Here is an 18,708-nt window from a genome sequence, read left to right on the forward strand (position 1 = left end):
AAGCCGTTTTCCAAACAGTCTTACATTCTCACCAGCACTGTATGAGAATTCCATGCACTCCACATCCTTGCCAATAGTTGCTGTTGTCAAACGTTTTTAACTTTAATTACTCTACAGGTGTGCGGTGGCATTAAATTGTGGTTTTAATTTGCATTTCCCTGAGAGTGATATTGCAGTTTTCATGTGCTTTTTGGCCTTTTGTATATTTCTTTTATGAAGTGTTTGTTGAAATGTTTGCTTATTTTCACTTGGGTTATATAACTCATTGAGCTAATTTGCTAAAAAGATTGTTTAAAAATTTTGCATCTATGTTCATGAGAGATATTGATCTTTACTTTTCTTGTAAAACTTCTGTCTGGTTTTGGCCTCAGAGTATTACCGACCTCATACAATAATTTTTGGGTGCTTTTGGGTGCAAAATGGGTGCTTTTGCCTCCATTTTCTGAAAGAACTTGCATAGAATTGATATTAATTTTTCCTTAAATGTTTGATGGCTTTAACAAGTGAAGCCATCTGGGCCTGGACTTTTCTTTATGGGAAGGTTTTTAATTACAAATTCAGTGTTTTAAGTAGATGTAGAGATATTCAGATTTCCTATTTCTTCAGTCAGTTTTGGTAATTTGTGCCTTTCACGAAACGTGTATCTACTTAATCTGAGTTGTAGATTTAAGTGCAAAAAGTTACTCAGTATCTCCTTGTCATCTTTTAAATGTCTATAGGACCTGTAATGATGTCCCTCTTTTCTTTCTTCAGTGTGGAGTATTTGGTGGGTGTGGAGGGGTAGAAAGGAACAAATCCTAATCCTGTACTGTAGGGAATCAGTAGATAATACCTCTGATGGAAGGAAGTGAAGAACAGGTAGTAGAAACATGGTAGTTGGAAAAATGGAAGTAAATACAAGAAGAAATTGGAAAAGAGTTGAAAGTAGTTACCTGTGGGGGCAGGACTGGTGTGGAGTGGAACACGGTGGGGCAAAGGATTGGAAAACAGTTAATTCCAAACCAGTACAAATTCAAGTTCAGGGCTCCCTCATTCTAGATCTTGCATCTCTCATTTGCCTTTCCCTCCTCTCATTCAGGTTGCACTAACAATGTGCTTCATGTTTCAATCCTTCTGTGAAATCCTCTCATCCTCATCATTAGGGGCCATGACTCAATCTGGTCTCCCTGGTTGTCAGACCCAATTCCTATCCCATCTTCAGGAATGGCCGACTTCAACATCCCCTGGGATCCTCATCTTGGGTCAGGAGTGTACCTAGTATACTTAAAACCGAGAAGATCATTTTTTAATATTCTTGTCTTTGATATGACAAAATTAGCTTCGGTAATAATCACTAGCAAAACAAATAATAGTAACAAGAATGCAGACTGAAAAAATTCTACTGAATTTTTTATACACAGGTATTGATTTCTCTTTTTCTTTCTTCTTATAAAAAATTTTAATTTAAATTTATTGGGATGACATTGGTTAATAAAATTATATAGGTTTCAAGTGCATAATTCTATAATACAACTTTTAAAATAAATAATTATGCCAGTAAAAATTAAATAAATATTATAGTACAAAAAAGGGCAGAACTACTTAATATTTTAATATTGCTTTTATGTTTATATTTTATATTTATTGGATGGCTTGATTCTTTTTTGTTGCTGTTGTTATTATAAACCTATTAGGTTGGCGCAAAAGTAATTGCAGTTTTTGCAAATATTTTTAACCTTTTAAACTGCAATAACTTTTGTACCAACCTAATAAATAACAAATGTTTAATTAAATGCCCAGTAACTAGTAACTGAATTTTAATAAAATCAATATATATGCAAAAGGTATGATTTTGGCAACTAATAAATCATTCCACTGATATAATGCTTTAGTTTCTTTGCATTTCATTTAGGAACTAAAATCTGCATTTCCAAACAAAAATATTATACTTCATGATCTGCACTCTGTTTCACTGTTTAACATTTTCAACACAAATCAAAATTGCAAGTGGTCACACAGAATGACAGAACTCAAGTTCTATTGCTTCATCTTTATGATCACTGTCTACCATCATTTACTTCAAATATACTATTTAAACAGGGATGTGTAGGAACACAGGGTTGGAGATGTGAACTGAGCCTCACGTTGTAGGCCTAAACAACTCCAAATCATTAGACTTCCTCTCAAAACGAAGGTATGTAGCTGAGTGTGTGTGTGCGCGCGCGTTTGTGGAGGGGGCCACTGCATACCTGGGGTTCTCAGAATTAACTTCCATGTGGAATACATACTTTACTAAAGGATAAGGAATACGAATGGGCTAATTTGAAGCTTATGTACATATTATAACTACTTAACACAACTTAAAGTCGCGCAAGATTTTTGAGGGGTGGAGAATTTTTATCAGATTTTGTTTAGAATTGCCAAGTGCATGATGAGAAAAAGAAAACTGGCTTTTAGTCCTCGTTTCATGATTGTTTTTCAATTGTCTACAGGCACCCAGGCAACCATGCCCACCCTTGGTATGTCGGTCATGGGACGACCATTCTGTTGCCACTGTCACAGGGAAGGACACTCATTATTTCTACTTCATCTATTCACTTAACATTCAACAAATATTTAACAGTCAGTAAATGGACACCAGCCACAAACATCCTGCTATTCCCCTAATGTTGCCCCATCTCAGTAATCACGTGACCAGTCACCTGGTTACTTACGCTGGGAATTACCCTTGATGCCTCCTTTCCCCTAATCCTCTACATTAAATTAATCCCTCTGTTTCATCTATTCTTCGACAACATTTCCCAAGTCTATTGCTCTCTCCATCTCCACTGCCCTTTCCTCGCACAAGCACCGTTATTTCTCACCTGCACTACTGCACAGCCTTCCACTCTTGACTCATTTGACCCGTTCTCCATCTTGCAGCCAGAGAGGTATTTTTTGAGATGCCAATTTTGCAGTGAAATCCTCAGCCTAACACGTTTCCCCTTACCAAATCCAACATGACCAGTCTCCAGCCTCGTGTGACTACACTCCAGCCAGTCTGAGATCCTGGTCTTCCGATGTGCCGAGTATCTTCACCTCCCAGACTTCACACGTCGACCACCCTTTCCTCTGCCTCTAGTTCCTCTTGGCCCTCCTGGACTCAGACTACCTGCCTCTTCCCCTGTGACGTCTTCCTTGCCCCACTCTGATGTCCACCAGCCCAGTGAGGGCAGCCAGATATGCAGCAATATCCACTACATATCCCTGGCCCCCAGCACCAAGCCTGGCCCCCAGGTAGATGCCCACAGCAAGGGCTGGCAGGGGCTTAATGATGCTGGAATCAGTCACCAGCGTTGTATGGGAGCTCCTAGGGATGGGTGTCTCTGTGGACAAACCATCTAACAGAATGGAGAGCTGCCTTTCTGCAGGCTTGGCCAAACTTCCCAGAAGTCTCTGTGTACCTCTGAAGTTAAGTGCTTTAGCAAAACATGCCCCAAAGGCAGCCCTTTGCCCCCCTAAAGTGGCCCTGGGAGTCATCTCAGAACCTCTCCTTGCCCTCTCCCCACACACTACCTCCCTCTGGGGCTTACTTGCTGAGGGTTTCCAAAGGTCAAGTTGGTCTAGACCCATACATTTGCTCTAAGGCAACATGTACCCATCCCTGACATTCTGGTGCTTTTGAGTCAGACCAGAATAAGCATGAGGTGTGACGTTTTATTACCCCGCGGCACTACTTACCCTGGGTATGCTGCTTGGGTGAGGACTGTGGGAGATGATGGCCTGGCTCCTCTTGAGATGAGCAAGTCGGTGGGCCCAGCTCCTGGGGAAGGGAAGGCAGCGCTGGAGTGCCACTGTCCAGCATCAAATCCTTCTCAAGTTCCAACTGGATTACGTACTTGGCTGCTATGCTTTCTTTCTTCTAACTTTGTTACTTTAAGGACTTATTGCCATTTCTAAGGAGTACAGAAGAAGTTAGAAATTGCTTCTCTGGCCATTTGAAGATTGGAGGTCAGAGCTCTCTTAAACACAAAATAAGTAAGATCACACAGGATTAATATAGGCCATCAACTTGTATCTCTCAGTACCATGCTTCCCTGAAGATGAGACCTAGCCGGACCACCAACTCTAATGCATCTTTTGGAGCAAAAATTAATATAAGACCCAGTATATTAATTACATTATATTATAAAGACTCGGTCTTATATTATATTAAAATAAGACCAGTTCTTATATTAATTTTTGCTCCAAAAGACGCATTAGAGCTGATGGTCCAGCTAGGTCTTATTTTCAGGGAAACATGGTACCTATATACGCATCCATTTGCCTACTAACCTACCTACCATCTTTACATGCCTCAAAGAGAACATACTTTTATTTCACATGTTCATGGAACATTTATAAAAATTCATTAACTACCTGGACCGAAAAAAAACACAAAAACACACCAGATTTTTATTTTAAAATGTAGACATCTTCAAGTTACATTTACCAATTATAATCCAATATTTGAAATAATTAATTTAGGGAAGCTAAATTTTTTTAATATTTAGAAATTATAAACATATTCCTAGGTGGTTCTTAGACCACAGGAGAAATCGAAAGTAAAATTAAAAACTGTATAAATGAAAGAATGTTTAATACCAAAATCTATGAGATAAACAAAGCTGTATTCAGAAGAAAATTTATAACCTTAAAATGCCCTCATGAGTGTCTTCGGCGTTCCCCCGGATCTGTCTCTTGCTTCAACAGTGTTTGGACGGAACAGACCCTGGGACGCCCCTTCTTCCAGCCTCCGACCACCCTCCAACCTCTTTTCCAGTCTCAGCCTTCGGAACCAACTCAGCCATCCTCGGCCTCCGAGACCAGCTAACACCTTTTTATTTTTAGCTTAACTCCTATTGCGGAGCAACCATGAGCTCCCAATCCCAAGTTCGTCAGAATTATTCCACCGAGGTGGAGGCCGCCGTCAACCGCCTGGTCAACTTGCATCTGCGGGCCTCCTACACCTACCTCTCTCTGGGCTTCTATTTCGACCGTGACGATGTGGCTCTAGAGGGCGTGAGCCACTTCTTCTGCGAGTTGGCCGAGGAGAAGCGCGAGGGCGCGGAACGTCTCTTGAAGATGCAAAACCAGCGTGGTGGTCGCGCCCTCTTCCAGGACCTGCAGAAGCCTTCCCACGATGAGTGGGGTAAAACTCAGGATGCCATGGAAGCTGCCTTGGTCTTGGAGAAGAACCTGAACCAGGCCCTTTTGGATCTGCATGCCATGGGTTCTGCCGGCACAGCAGACCCCCATCTCTGTGATTTCCTGGAGACCCACTTCCTAGACGAGGAGGTGAAACTCATCAAGAAGATGGGCGACCACCTGACTAACCTGCGCAGGCTGGCTAGCTCCCAGGCCGGGCTTGGCGAGTATCTTTTCGAAAGGCTCACCCTCAAGCACGCCTAGGAGCCTCTGGAGCCCAGAGGCCTTTGAGAGGCCCCTCTGCATCCCCCTAACATTAGGTTTTTGCCTGAGCCTCTCCCTAAAACCAGTAGGCAGCCTTCTAACCACCCCAGAGCCCTCTTCCCTGCCGTGGACCAAATTGAAACAATAAAGCTTTTTGCAGCAAAAAAAAAAAAAAAAAAAAAAAAAAAAGCCCTCATTATTCAAGAATGTGAAAAAAAACCGAAATAAAGCTAAGGACTTATCTTAGAAAACAAGAATAGTAAAATAAAACAAGCAGCTAAGAGGAATCAAAGATTAAAATCAATAGAATAAAAACAAAATAGCAAGGAAAAACAAATCCCAACTCGTTCTTGGAAAAGAATAGTAACTTCCTCAAAAACTTATTTATGAAAAAAATAAAAGGTAATAAGATGCAAGATTAGGAATGAGAAAGGAAAAATAACCAGATGTAGGAGGTATTAAAATAATTTTGAGAGAATACATGCAACTGTATGGCAACAAATTAAAACATCTAAGAAAACTGAATGATTTTTAAAAACCAAAAATGCCACCAAAATTGACCTATGAAGAAATCGGACATGTGCACCATCATTATGAATATTCCAATTAGCATTGGGCACATGGGGCAGTGATTAAAGGGAACCACTGGAAAAGATTCTGGAACCTGATGAGTTTGTGGCCTACTTTCATCTAACTTGAAAAAACTAGAACAGGAAATTCTAATGTAATTTAAGCATTGCAAACCATAGAAAATGGTAGAAAATCCCCAGTCCACTTTATGAAGGCATCATAATTTTAATTCTAAAATCTGATACTAAGAAAAAGGAAAATCATAGACCTCTCACTTTAAAGATGCAAAGATTCAAAAATACTAGCAAATAGAAACGGGAAATGTATCAAAAGAATAATAAATTAACACATTATGACCAAATGGGGCTTATGTTAGAGACTAAAGATGATGCGGGATAAGGAAATCTATCAACATAACGTTATCACATGAAATAATTAATGGAGAAAAAACAATAATGGTCATAAGAAGAGATGCTGAAAGGGCATTTGCTGCAATGCAGCAGCCATTCTTAAACTTTTACAAACAAATGAAAAGATGGTCAAGTTTACTGCTAGGGAAATGCAAAATAAAGATTGAGATACCAGTTTGTACCCATCAGGCTGGTTGGCGGAGGTGCAGGACGAGGGCGCTCCCAGATGGCTGCACCCTGCCATGTTCCTGCCAGCATTTTAGGAGAATGATCTTGCATAGAAATAAAATGAGTGCCCAAGCACATAAACGGGGTATGTTTATTGTAGGGGTGTTCTTGGGGGGGGCAGGGTTGGATGGACTGAAAACTAAGGGAACGCACATCAATATGGTCGTAGTAATAGTTGTTATTATATGGACTAGTTGAGTCACTTACAGGACATGTGAAGCATCAGCTATTACGCAGCACTGAAGAGAATACAGTTACGCCAACATGAGGGTAACACAGAGGAGCTGCAAGACAGTGTGCATGAGTCCAACTTTATAAAAACAAATGTCAGGAAACTATACGAAGACATATATCTATATACATGCCTGCATATACTTACTTACATGAGCATAATGAGAACAGGGCAACAAGCGACATGATTAGTTTGGAGGTGAAGTAGAAAGGGGGTGACGTTGGGTGGGGGAACAAAGAGGGGAAAAATACAGCAGTAACTGCCTGAGCGTGATAGGACATATATGTGAAATTGTATTTTTGCTTTGCATTTGTATAAAAAACTTAAAGACGAATTTTTAAGTTTCAACAGGATTATTCCACAGACAGTTCCTTTCTTCTTTCTTCGGTATTTACAATTGCTCGAAAATCGTCTTCCAGCCAGAGAAAGTCAGCCTGGAACAGCGACTGCTCCTCAGGACCTGGTCTTGTAACCAGTTGGTACCTGTAGGATGGCACCCTGAGCTGGCTAAAGGAGATGTCACAGGCACACTCTTTCTGTGCCAAGTTTCTCCTTGTCCTATGCTTGGACAGCTCATCTTGAAACACTGCCCCACTACCCTGGCAGCCCTGAAATATTCTAGTTGTGCTCTCATTTGGGGGTGTTAGCTGTATCTCCCATGGTCTCCCCCACTTAGAAAGGGAGTATTCTTTAGATGACTGTAGCTCCTGTCTTCTCTTAAGCTCTTGGATTTCTGTTGGACATTTGGTTCTGACTGGCTCTTGTCAAGTTCAAGTGGGCAATGCTGGATGGGGCGTTTGAACACACGAGAGGGAACACTTCTTGATTAATTCAATTCTTTGCCTATTTCATGGTGAATGCATCTAGAGAAAAACAACCAGGCTGCCTGGTCTCATTTTAAATTCATGACCACCAACCTCGATTGAACTGTCTGGTCTGTTCACTTTCCCCTTGTCCTAAATCACTGTTTTACATCTTCTCCCCTCTCCAAATCTCTACCTCCTGTCTTGTACTCACTCGCCACTCATCTCCCTGAGGAAACAGAAGCAGCCAAATGACAATCTCCTGACGTTTCTACCTCATCCACTCATCTTCTTTGCCAGCTGGTCTCCCTTCTCTCCTTTTACTTCCCTCCTTCATTGTCGCCCTTCTCCCATGAAGCACTAGCCACTTCTCTCCCTCCGTTTATAGCCAGGTCACTCTAGAGAGCTGTCACTATCATCTTGAATTCCTCTTCTTCAATTTGTCTCTTAAAACGACTCCAGGGGTGGCTGGAGGGCTCAGGTGGTTAGAGCGCGAGCTTTGAACAGGTTTGCCGGTTCGATTCCCACATGGGCCAGTGAGCTGCGCCTTCCACAACTAGATGGAAGACAACGAGCTGCTGCTGAGCTTCCGGAGGGGAGGCCTGATGGCTCAGTTGATTAGAGCACGAGCTCTTAGCAAGGTTGCTGGGTCAATTCCTGCATGGGATGGCGGGCTGTGCCCCCGGCAACTAAAGACTGAAAATGGCGACTGGAGCTGAGCTGCGCCCTCCACAACTAGATTGAAGGACAATTCCCTGAAGAAACCCAATATTCCCCAATTAAAATTTATTAAAAAACAAAAACAAAAAAACGACTCCAACCCGGCATTCACCCTCACCACTCCACTCCAACTGCTCTTAGGAAGGAAGGTCTCCAGTGACCTGATGCCATAAATCCAATATTAACTGATGGATGGTCCTCATCCTACTTGATTTATCGGCAGCATTTCATAGTTCATCTCTCTGCTCTCGGAAATCCTTCTGGACTCTGCTTCCAGGACCCACATTCCAGGTCTGTCTGTCTCTGGATGGTCCTGCTCAGTCCCCCTTGCTGTTCCTCTCCATCTGTCTAAACTCTCAACTTTGGGGAGCCCCAGGGCTCAGACTGGGGCCTCTTTTCCTTTTGCTACCCACACTCAGTCCTTTGGGAATTTCATTCAGGCTCCGCCTGTCAGCCTGTCATTTGTACACTGATGATGCCCAATGGGAAACCTCTGGTCTGGGCTTTAGTCTTGAATTCCAGACTCTGATGGCCGCCTGCCTTCCTGACATCTCCTGGGGGTATCAAGTTGGCACCCTGAACTTAACATATCCCTAGTGAACTCCAAAGCTGATCTCCCTGAAGTCTCCCCTCCTCGGTAAAGAACAATTCCCATCCTGCCAGGCCCAGACCAGCACCCTCAGAGTGGCAGCGTGGGGAGCAGCTGACATAAAACCAGGAGCCTGGAGAACAGAAAGTGCTGCAAACTCTTGTAAAGTTAAGGACGGCTCAAGGTGCAGGCTTAGTCCTAGTAATGTGCTTCCCTGGGGCGAGGGGAAAGAGGGCATATGTTATTGGGAACATAATATGTTTGGCATTTGTCATTGATGATGGTTCTAGAATCTACAGAACACCAAGAAACCAGAAGAAAACAACATGTCTGGGAAGTCAACAAAGCATTTTATTCCACAGGAAGAAAAATAATGACTCTGATATGGGAAACAGGTTAGAGTCTTAACACATTGGTGATTGTAATAGTGTTTACATGGTGGAGAACCAGATACTTTGTTTTCAGAGTTTTATCAAGCAGCTACGATGGCATTTGGAGGCACAGAAGATGCTTAAACACAAAGTGGCCCTGGGGCCTTCTGCACGGAGGTGAGTGCCCACCCAGCAGCGAGACACTCGGGCTGGTAACAGGCTGCTCTTGTGTTTTGCAGTGAGTGGCGGCCAGGCCCGCCCGGGGTGTGGGGACGCGCTGACCTCTGGCTGGCCTTTCCAGCGGGCAGAGAAAAGCAGCTCTGGTTAGGCAGCGACATGGCTGGCCAGCTGTGCTGGCGCAGGGCATTAGGATGGCTTCTGCTTTCTCCTTATCCAATTTCTCCTTATTCAACGGGGCATTCACGGAGCCAGGGCCAGGGCCTGCTTCCTCTGCAGCTTTGGAGTTTTTCCTGGCCAACCAGGAAACTATGTCCAGAGCCCCTGAAACCTTATCGCCACGCCTGGCACTAGGGGTGTCAGGGCAGGGGAGAGCTTGAGAAGCTCTCAGTGGGCGTCCATCCCCACCCCCACACTCCCAGCTCATGTGGTCTTTGGATCCCATTTGAACATTCTAAGGCGCAAATGTCAGAGAGGAGTTGTGCAATCAGAGAAGATGGGCAACTATTTCAAGAGCTGATTAAAATTAGAAAGGAGTGGGGGAAGGGCCTCCGAACACCTCTGGAGTCCTCTGGGAAGCACCGTCCCTCAACCAGCTTTCTGCAGTCAGAGCCCAGAATACCCAGCTGCTGCTGGGGGCAGAAGGCAGGCTTCTTTTCTTTAGTAATACTAAGCTCCTTAATCCGTACAGACATTCAAGTGACTTCATTCCAGAGAGTGACAGAGGGCTCACTGACGCAAACAATCAACCCTTCTGAGAGTCTCATCTTGAAGAGATCATGATCTCAGGCAGTGGGTTACTGATGACAAAACCACAAGCCAAACTTGTGGGGTGCAGGGATGGAGGCTGGTGAGGAAGGCCACTAGACCTGCAGGAAGTAACACTCGGGCCGTGGACTGCGGCTCCTGCGTGTGAGGCTGACAGAATCCTGACTGCTGCCCAGCAAAAGCCAGCCAGCCAACCGACCCAAAACCCACCCCAACCCTTCAAAAGCCACGTTTCCGTTCTGCAGTCCATGAACTTAGAGTCCAGTGAAGACCATATGAACGAGGTACAAGGTACAAGGTGATCCTTGAAAACACTGTTCAGCTAAAGCACTTAAAACACTTATGCTAAAGCGCCCTTCCTGCGTCTCTGAATGAACACACACACACACACACACACACACACAGAGGGAGAAGGAGGAGGAGGAGAGAAGAAGAGGGGGAAAGAGACAGAAAGATCAGCTTCATTTGTGTCTTGGAAGGGTTTGGGTCATGAGTTCCAAACACCCAAACCTTCTACAGATCCACTGATCCACTAAGTCATTTTAGATCTCGGCTACATGTGACAAGGTTGGAGAAACTGATTCGCTTTATGTAAATAAAATTTAAAAATCACAGGCTAGTCATTCATTATAGAGTGAGGTCCCTCTCATTCCTCCAACCTGTCTCTTCCTTATAGAAAAGGGAAACACCACCAACAAGATCCAAGGAGGGGGCACTCATACCAGTCTTGCTCCTGGTTGTTATTTAAAACCAAGGACAAGAGATACTTTGGCCAAATCTTGGTACCATGAGAAACTTACAACAACAGCTTTTTAATACTCAAATTTGATTCCCTTTTCTCAGACTCTCTCCCTCCCTCTCCCTTCTCGTCCTAGTGTTACTATCACTGTGTCCCCAGGGCTACGGAGTTGGGTGCCTGCCTATGGCTTTTCTTTATTCAAAAGAGTCCCAAGTCCTTCTTCTCTGTTGCTGCCCCGGATGCATTCAACGGGGCATTCTTACTGTTCTTATTGTGAGTAAGAACATTCTTACTGTGGATTTTTGATTTGTTAAAACAAAGAGTTCTATGGGACGTCTTCCCTTTTTAAATCAATGTTTCAAACTGACCCTCTCCGATGATAACCCAAGAGAAAATTACAATGCTGGTGTGTGTGTGTGTGTGTGTGTGTGTGTGTGTGCACGCACACACGTGTATGCAGCAACAGAACACATTTTTATCTCAAAGTTTGGCGAGACTTATCAAGAGAAAGCCGAATTGATAGGCAGATAAAAAATAATAATTTGTGATCATCTAAGGGCTATCTTTGAAACAGGGGTGAGAAATAAATAAAAGATGGCTCCCCGAGCCACTCTCGTCCATCTCTGTCGAAGGGCCAGCTCTGGTTCTGAATATTTTGGCTCACAGCTCCACCTGGGGAAGTGCAGGTTTCAAAGGCACCTTCAGTCTCAATCCGTGACAGGCTCTTTGCTGTGACTACTCTAGATTCCAAAACGAACACATAACATTCTTCAACTTCCAACAGTGCCTTTTTACAGAGAGTACCCTGAATCGGACATGGGGAATTAGTGCAATAGAAGATCCAATATACGTTTATATTACTTTACAGTTAACAAGCCTTTACACACATTATAGGGCCTGTTCGGAAACGTGCCTCTATATTTACAAACACACAGTTGTACATATACACATGTTAACAAAATACAGGGCAATCTAAAAATTAGATTCATCTCAGTACACTTTTTCTTCTTACGTTATTCAACCAATACCTTTTAAAATTACTTCCCCATAATCTAAAGTAACCTCCGCTCCAGAAATTACTACAGTTGCTTTCCGTTTGTATCCTCCCTCCTCACCATTTACTTTCCCTCATTCCTTGATATCGTCCCCCGAACCGTATTCCGGTTTTGCCTCTAATTTGAGCCCAGTCTGTGGGCCTCTGCTCCTGATTGGCGTGGGGTTTGGGTCTGGGAGCGCCTCCCTCCAGCCGCTGGGATGCTTCAGGAGTCCAGCTCCAACTGCTCCTGGTTTTCATTGAGTCTTAACATAAGTTGCTGTTCATAGTACAGGCTCTTTGCATAGTTTATTTCTTGTGACAACTTGATAGCGAGGACCTCCGATTTCACATGGACCTGAGGAGCAGAAAAGAATGAGGAACGTGTCCTGGAGGTGGGGAAGCAGAATCACAGGACATGCGAGTTAAATTCACCCGGGCAGCTGCCCCCAGCCTGGCTGCAGAGAGAACAGTCCGGGTGTACTTTTCAGAAGTGGACTCCCAGGGCCCTACTCCTAGTTAATGCTGATTCAAGGTCTGGGAACAATTCCTGGAATCTGTATCTTTAACACATTCCCCAGGTGGGTGACTATGTAGCCAACCCATCATCTCCTGACATTTCCTCAAGGACCAGTTTCAGCTCTGAGGGGATGAGGGCCTGCTGAGGTCAGGCTCCGAGCACGATTGAAAGACTGTACCTTTGGGATTCAAATCGAAAGTCTGGCGGTCAAAGCGGGAAGGAGAACCAGCACACGACTGCCCCGAGGCCTCTCTTATCAACAACGCCTGGGTTGTTCACTTGCCTTGAAAGGGGCAAAAATGCAACTGGGCAAGGCTCCCCACCATGACAAGGAACTTGTAGAAATACCTCACACTTTTGGGTGTTAATTCTACTCATCTTCCAGCCCTAGCTTAAGCCAATGACCCCAGGGGAGCCTGCACAAGCATAAGAAACCCAAGTGCATTCCTGAGCAGGGAGAAGGTCAAGGGGAAGAGGCCCGATAAGGTCGGTTGCTATTTCTGATCTGCAGAAAGACTCAGAGAAAAGCAGGACCATTTTGAATGACACCATGCTCACTTGCAGGCTTGAAAATCCTAACGTGCTAGGCAAAAACTAAACAGGACTAACCCTGGGTTTCATGAAAAGACACCAAGTCAGAACACGGCGGAGACGGTGAGTTTCCTCATCGTGCTCCTGAGTGGAGGCCACAGAGCAAAGGGGTCTAGAAAGCCAGGTCTGGAGTCGCACAGCACCTGGGTCTGAACCGCACCTCCTTCCGGTGTCAGCCATATAACCAGGTCACTTGCCATTACCAAGCCGCCGTTATCAGCCAAGTGGAGACAATGACAGTCCAACATCAAATGACCCTTAAGAAGTATTTAGTATCCAGCCGGGCATATAGTGAGCCCTTACTGAATGCTGGTTGTCAAGAGTAATGATATGATTTAAAAGTCCCGCCATAACAGTGTCTTGTACCCTTTGGAGGCAAAGTATAAATTTTACTTACAAATATTTATTGAGCATTTACCCTGGATGGAAGCCCATGCTAGACATTGCTTCCCCCCACCCCACACACACTTTCCAACTGCTATACAGGACAGTCAACAGAGAAGCCAGTGCCTGCTCTCACGCCTTCTTGGGTGCAATGCACTGAAGAGTCCCATTTTAGGAGTAAAAAACCCCATATATCGTGTCAGTCGGTCCTCACAACTAACCAGAGGTGATGGCACGACTCCCGGCCCTACATGGAGGGGAACCCGAGGCACAAGAGCTGAGTAAGTCGCGCAGGCTCAGCAGTAGCAGAGCTGGGACAGCAGCGTCTCCCCAGCTCCCACACACTAAGGAGGAGGAGGCAGCACCCCGGGCTCACAGCCCCGCCTGAGGCTAAAGTGAGTTCCGGGTGGAAAACGGAAGCAGCGCAGAGGCGTTCGGAGGCAGGGAAGGCCGGCCCGCATGCACTCACCATTGGCTTCTGGTGGGAAGGGCCCGGGATGGACACTCCGCTACTCGTGTTCACCGCTTTTTTGGTCACCTGCACATACACCTTCCCGTGGTCTTTGGAGACCAGGCAGTGGTAGAGATCGTCGTACTTGACTTCTAGGAAAATGGCCTCACGATCTACGTAGTCTCCACTTTTCAGGAAGTAAACGGCCTTGGAGGAGATAAGCACACAGTAGCTATCGATGTTCTCCACGGCTATAAAGCTGCGAAGGAAGAGGGGAGGTAAGAAAGGCACGCAGAGCTGCGCCTCAACGTAATGGCCAGGCTCTCCTGTCACTAAGCCTGCACACAGAGCTGTGGGCCCCGGGTGGGCCCTGGTCCCCAAAGGCCTGACCTCGAATCCAGGCTCCCTCCCTCACTGCACCTTGGGCAGGTGGCTTAATTGCTCTGAGCCTCCGTTTCCTCGTTTATAAATTAGGAACAAAAATGACACTGGCCTCGTGGGGCTAATGAAGCACTGGCCTCCTTACACAGGGAGCCAGACAAATGTCATTGCAACCTGATGACAAGCAACAGTATCAAGAGAAACAGTTTATATCCTGAACCTGTACCATGTGGGATGTTTTCAGTGAGAGGTTTTACATAGTTTAAGGCTTAGAGAAAACTGTACCAAGGCTTTGTGGGACGAAAGAGAAGAAAAAACGATGCTTTTAAATGCTGACGGAAGTAGCAGCTGAGGAAGTTTGCCATGAACGCAGGGGACGTAAACAGTAGCGGCTGGAAGGCAGGCCCCGGGGATGGCGAAGGAAGGGGAAGAAGTGGAATTAAATAGGTGACCAAACAGGAGAAGATGGCACCATGAGGCTCTAGCATTTTCTCACACACACTTCCTTTCTATCACCGCTCTAATAAGAGGTCACTCAGTCTCGGCTTAACACCTCCAGTGACAGGGAACCTGGAGGCTACCACGCCATTTTCAGAAAATTCCAATAGTTAGCAGGTGTTTTGTTAGTAACACTGTAATCTTGATTTTCGTAACTTTCAGGCATTAGTTTCAGGGGCTTTAGGACCATTAAAAAAAAAAAAAAAGTCTCATTCCTCTTCCTCCATGGAGCTCCCAGACTTCAAGCAGAAATGTATGCACATCAAACCTCTCAGCTCAGCTACTGAATGGGGAGCAGTGACCCTTGGAAGCCACTGTGACAGCTCTCCAGGGCCTGGCTGCCTCCACTGCATCTTGTGACAGCCTTCCACAATGGGGTGGTGACGTTGGGGGGCAGCACAGGAGAACAGATGATGGCAAGAATACTAAGAACGGACCACAGGCTGGCTGTCAAGCCGCAGCCCCCCGGGACTTGATGTCCTGAGAGGAATTTGCAAACTGCAGTTGCCCAGAGCCCAGGCTCCCCCTGGAGCGGCTGGAGGACAGGGTCCCAGGGCGGCTTTGTTATGGTGTCAGCAGTTGCAAAACACTCTGATGGGACTGAGGGCTTGCCTGCGGGTTTGCTTTCAGTCCAAAGCATGCGCCAGGCATTTGCTCACCTCTGAGCTTAGTGAGCACCTCCCACCCCCAATTCAAAAACCACCTTGTCTCTCAGCCTCTCTCAACTTCCCATCCCAAGGAGTCACGAGTTCCAACTTCTCCACGAAGCTTCTCAAAGTTTTCCCACGAAACATGCCAACCCCACCCCCACTCTTGAACACTTAACTGCTTACCTTCAGAAGCACTGCCAAACACTTATTTGTTCTCTTTGTCTCCTGGATAGGTAAGACGGCTCTCTGACTAACTGATGTAAGACTGGGGTCCCTATCCTACCCCCACGTCTCGCTGAGCCCCGAGGGCTCGCTCAGTAAGCACCGCCGGGTTCCAGTCGCCATTTTAATTATGGCCTCGCATGACAAAAATTGGGGTTTATTGTTCTATTCTAACTGGTTGGCAATGCCAAGAAAGTGGACTTGTGAAGTCTTGATGCCCAAATTAGAACCACCCAGCAGCTTTTGGTGGGGAGGCCACTTGGCACAGAGTTTCCCACATCCCGGAACCCTGACAGCACCAAGGGGGCAGCTTCACCCCTTGATCGAATCGAATGGGATCTAAATTAGCTGGTCCAGGGGAAGGAAAGGAGACGGAGACAGAAAGAAAGAGAGGTCGAAAAAAGATTCCTTAAGGGGGATCAAATATATGGTGACGGAAGGAGAACTGACTCTGGGTGGTGAACACACAATGTAATCTATAGATGATATAATACAGAATTGTACACCTGAAATCTATGTAATTTTACTAATAAATGTCACCCCAATAAATTTTAAAAAAGAAAAAGAAAAAAGAAAAACGCTTCCTGACAGGCAGGAAGTGCTACAGGGCCAGCTAGAAGTTGCCGAGAAACCAGGTAAAGACCGAAAAACAGCCTCTGGTTTCTGAGCACTGGTGGGCCGGGAGGTGGCCGTGGAGGCTGTCCTGGGCTCTCAACAGACTCCCACAGTCGGCCGCTGCTGTCGGGGTGAGAGCAGGAATGCGCATTAAAAGCCCAGCTGAGATGATTTTCTTTGCTCTGGTCCAGCACAGGATGGGGCCCTTCCATGCCCTCCCCCATCCCCCACGCTCACCCCACCTGGGAGCCCCTGTAGCTGACATTTACGCACAGCCTCTAAAAGGGCCAAGGCCTGTCCATCCGGGCAGCTGCTCTGACACCAGGCTGGAGTGGCTGACATTATTCGTGTACTTTCCACACTGGAACACTTTTATAGGCTTTAAAATAGACTCCTTTTCAAGATGCCACAGATGGCGCAAGTCCTGTCAGGCCAGAGCCACTTGGGGAGGGAGGGTGGCTCTGAGCTGGGAGGCTCTCCTGTGCGGCGTTTCTCCCCACAGTGCAGAAGGGACCATCCCAGCAGGCAGAGAGACCCCACCAGGCTGGGCCACTCCGGCCAGGCTGGCTTTCTTGAAGATAGGCCTCCGCGTGTCCATCTGTGAGAGGAGACACCATTCGACAGCTTCTGTCACAAAGTTGGTAGAGAAGTCAAAATAACTCCTGGTGTTACAGAGCTGCGAGGGGACAGGGGCAGTGAATAGGTACAGGCCTCTCTATTCTGAGAGTCCGGGGGCCCATTCCTACCCCAAAGCTGCTACAGATAATAACATCTTTGGACTCTTCCATGAAATGTTCTAAAGTCTTTTCACATCAAAAGCAGCACTTTCAGAGCCAACGGTATAACCAAGAGGAGGCGGAGGGGAGACGGTGAGGCCACAGCAGGCAGCTGGAACATCAGGGTCCCCGCCACGGTCTGAGACTGACCCTGCAGACAGCTGTGCCTCCATTTTCCTCCCGATGCTTCCTCTACACCCAACAACCGAAGACCAAGGCTGTGTGTGTGTGTTTGTCTATTTTTTTTTTTTTTTTTTTACAAAATCTGCAAACCATAAAGAATAATTAGCTCCAGATGAAAGGGTTCCTCCTGTCCTGGAGACCAATCCCAAACTCGCCACTGTGAGAGAGGAGCTGAAATTCAGGGTGCAGGAGAAGCCCAGCCCCAGCAGCGCTTGTGACAGTGTCCTCTGCCAGGCCGCCCCTTCCTCTGTCCCTTTCTCCTTCGAAGCCGCAGCACCACCCTCCCTTCCCAGCTGTCCCCCTGCAGGAGGCCTGCTCCCCACAGGCTTCCGTTTGCTTCACTGAAGAGGCTCAGGGTCCCGCCAATAGAGCAGCAGCGGCCATTGCTGCACGTGAGTTGAGTCCAGGCACTGGGCTTTCTACTCTTTGCACCGCGTGTAATCACACTTCATGCAGGGCTGCTGTTGGCCCACGAAGGAGGGCCTATTGGAAAACCCCACGGCTGACACAGGGGAAGAAGGAAGCCACAGATTTCAGGAGATCTTGAATGCATCCTTCTGTTCTCTGACTTGCTAGTCACTCAGATGGCGGGAAAAACACAAAGTTCTGGACAAACTTTGTCCTTCAAATATGAGAACTAGAAGTCACCCAGGACCCTGTTCACACATCTTAGGTTGTGTAGATACTATCTTGGATCCTATAAAAAAAACAGGATTCTCAGACCTCAGTCAAAAGTTTTCCTTTAACTCTCCTTTAAGGAGAAGAGGACACTCTGTCCTTGGGACCAACCTGAGGAAGTTTCTTGGAGAGAAGAAGCCTGGCACACACGGCTCACGTCATTCTTGGAGGGACACTCTCGAGTCGTGGGCACATCTGGCAGGGTCTGCTGTCATTAATGATACCCCAGACCATGGCCACCGCAGGGTGGTCACAGCAACACCCACGGCATCACTGATGACAGCCTCAGACCACTCCCTCTGTGGCCCGTAATGATGTCTCCTCTTAGTCCCACAGCCAGCGTGCCACTGGAAGTAGCTAGCCCTAGGTGCCAGGTGGCTCTGCCTGTCACTAGCCAGATGGCTTTGCTCAGAGCCTTCCTACTGCCATCCATAAAACAAGAATCATCACGTACTGTGTGAAGCCAAGGTGACAAGGCTTTGTTACTCTGTCCTCTGCTGAGAACAGATGCCAAGTTCTCCAGATACTGGGGAGCAACCCCTTGCAAGTCTACAAATCCTCGCGTTAGCGGGTGGAGAAATGAGTGTCCTTCTAAGAGGCCTCATGGAAAGCAGGTTCAGTACCAACTGCCCTCAGGGAGAGAGAAATCTGCAAGTCATTGTTTCAACCACCCTCGTGGTTTGATTTCTTTCTTTTTCTCCCACTCTTTT

General features: G+C 46.2%; 2 protein-coding genes across 8 annotated transcripts in view; one reads left to right on the forward strand and one right to left on the reverse strand.

Moving 5' to 3' along the window:
• The first annotated feature begins 4,680 nt into the window (after nucleotides 1–4,680).
• Nucleotides 4,681–5,572, forward strand: LOC308500529 (ferritin light chain-like). Its single transcript, XM_081055549.1, has one exon. It carries the CDS (start codon nucleotides 4,873–4,875, stop codon nucleotides 5,407–5,409), a length of 537 nt encoding a protein of 178 aa, XP_080911675.1. The 5' UTR covers nucleotides 4,681–4,872; the 3' UTR covers nucleotides 5,410–5,572.
• A 3,720-nt stretch (nucleotides 5,573–9,292) lies between these two features.
• Nucleotides 9,293–18,708, reverse strand: part of VPS13D (vacuolar protein sorting 13 homolog D) — a 229,268-nt gene continuing 219,852 nt past the window's right edge. For all 7 annotated transcript variants that reach the window (XM_081057697.1, XM_081057696.1, XM_081057695.1 and 4 more), the window contains 2 exons: nucleotides 14,014–14,254; nucleotides 9,293–12,407 (listed from right to left, as the gene is read on the reverse strand). In XM_081057697.1, coding sequence (XP_080913823.1) covers nucleotides 12,276–12,407; nucleotides 14,014–14,254 — 373 coding nt within the window. In that variant the 3' untranslated portion in view covers nucleotides 9,293–12,275. The remainder of the gene's footprint in view (nucleotides 12,408–14,013; nucleotides 14,255–18,708) is intronic.

Source organism: Rhinolophus hipposideros (assembly GCF_964194185.1).
Source record: "Rhinolophus hipposideros genome assembly, chromosome: 8".
Classification (NCBI taxonomy): domain Eukaryota; kingdom Metazoa; phylum Chordata; class Mammalia; order Chiroptera; family Rhinolophidae; genus Rhinolophus; species Rhinolophus hipposideros.

Coding starts and splice junctions, on each gene's coding strand:
- LOC308500529 (XM_081055549.1), top strand. CDS start 4,873: ATGAGCTCCCAATCCCAAGTTCGTCAGAATTATTCCACCGAGGTGGAG.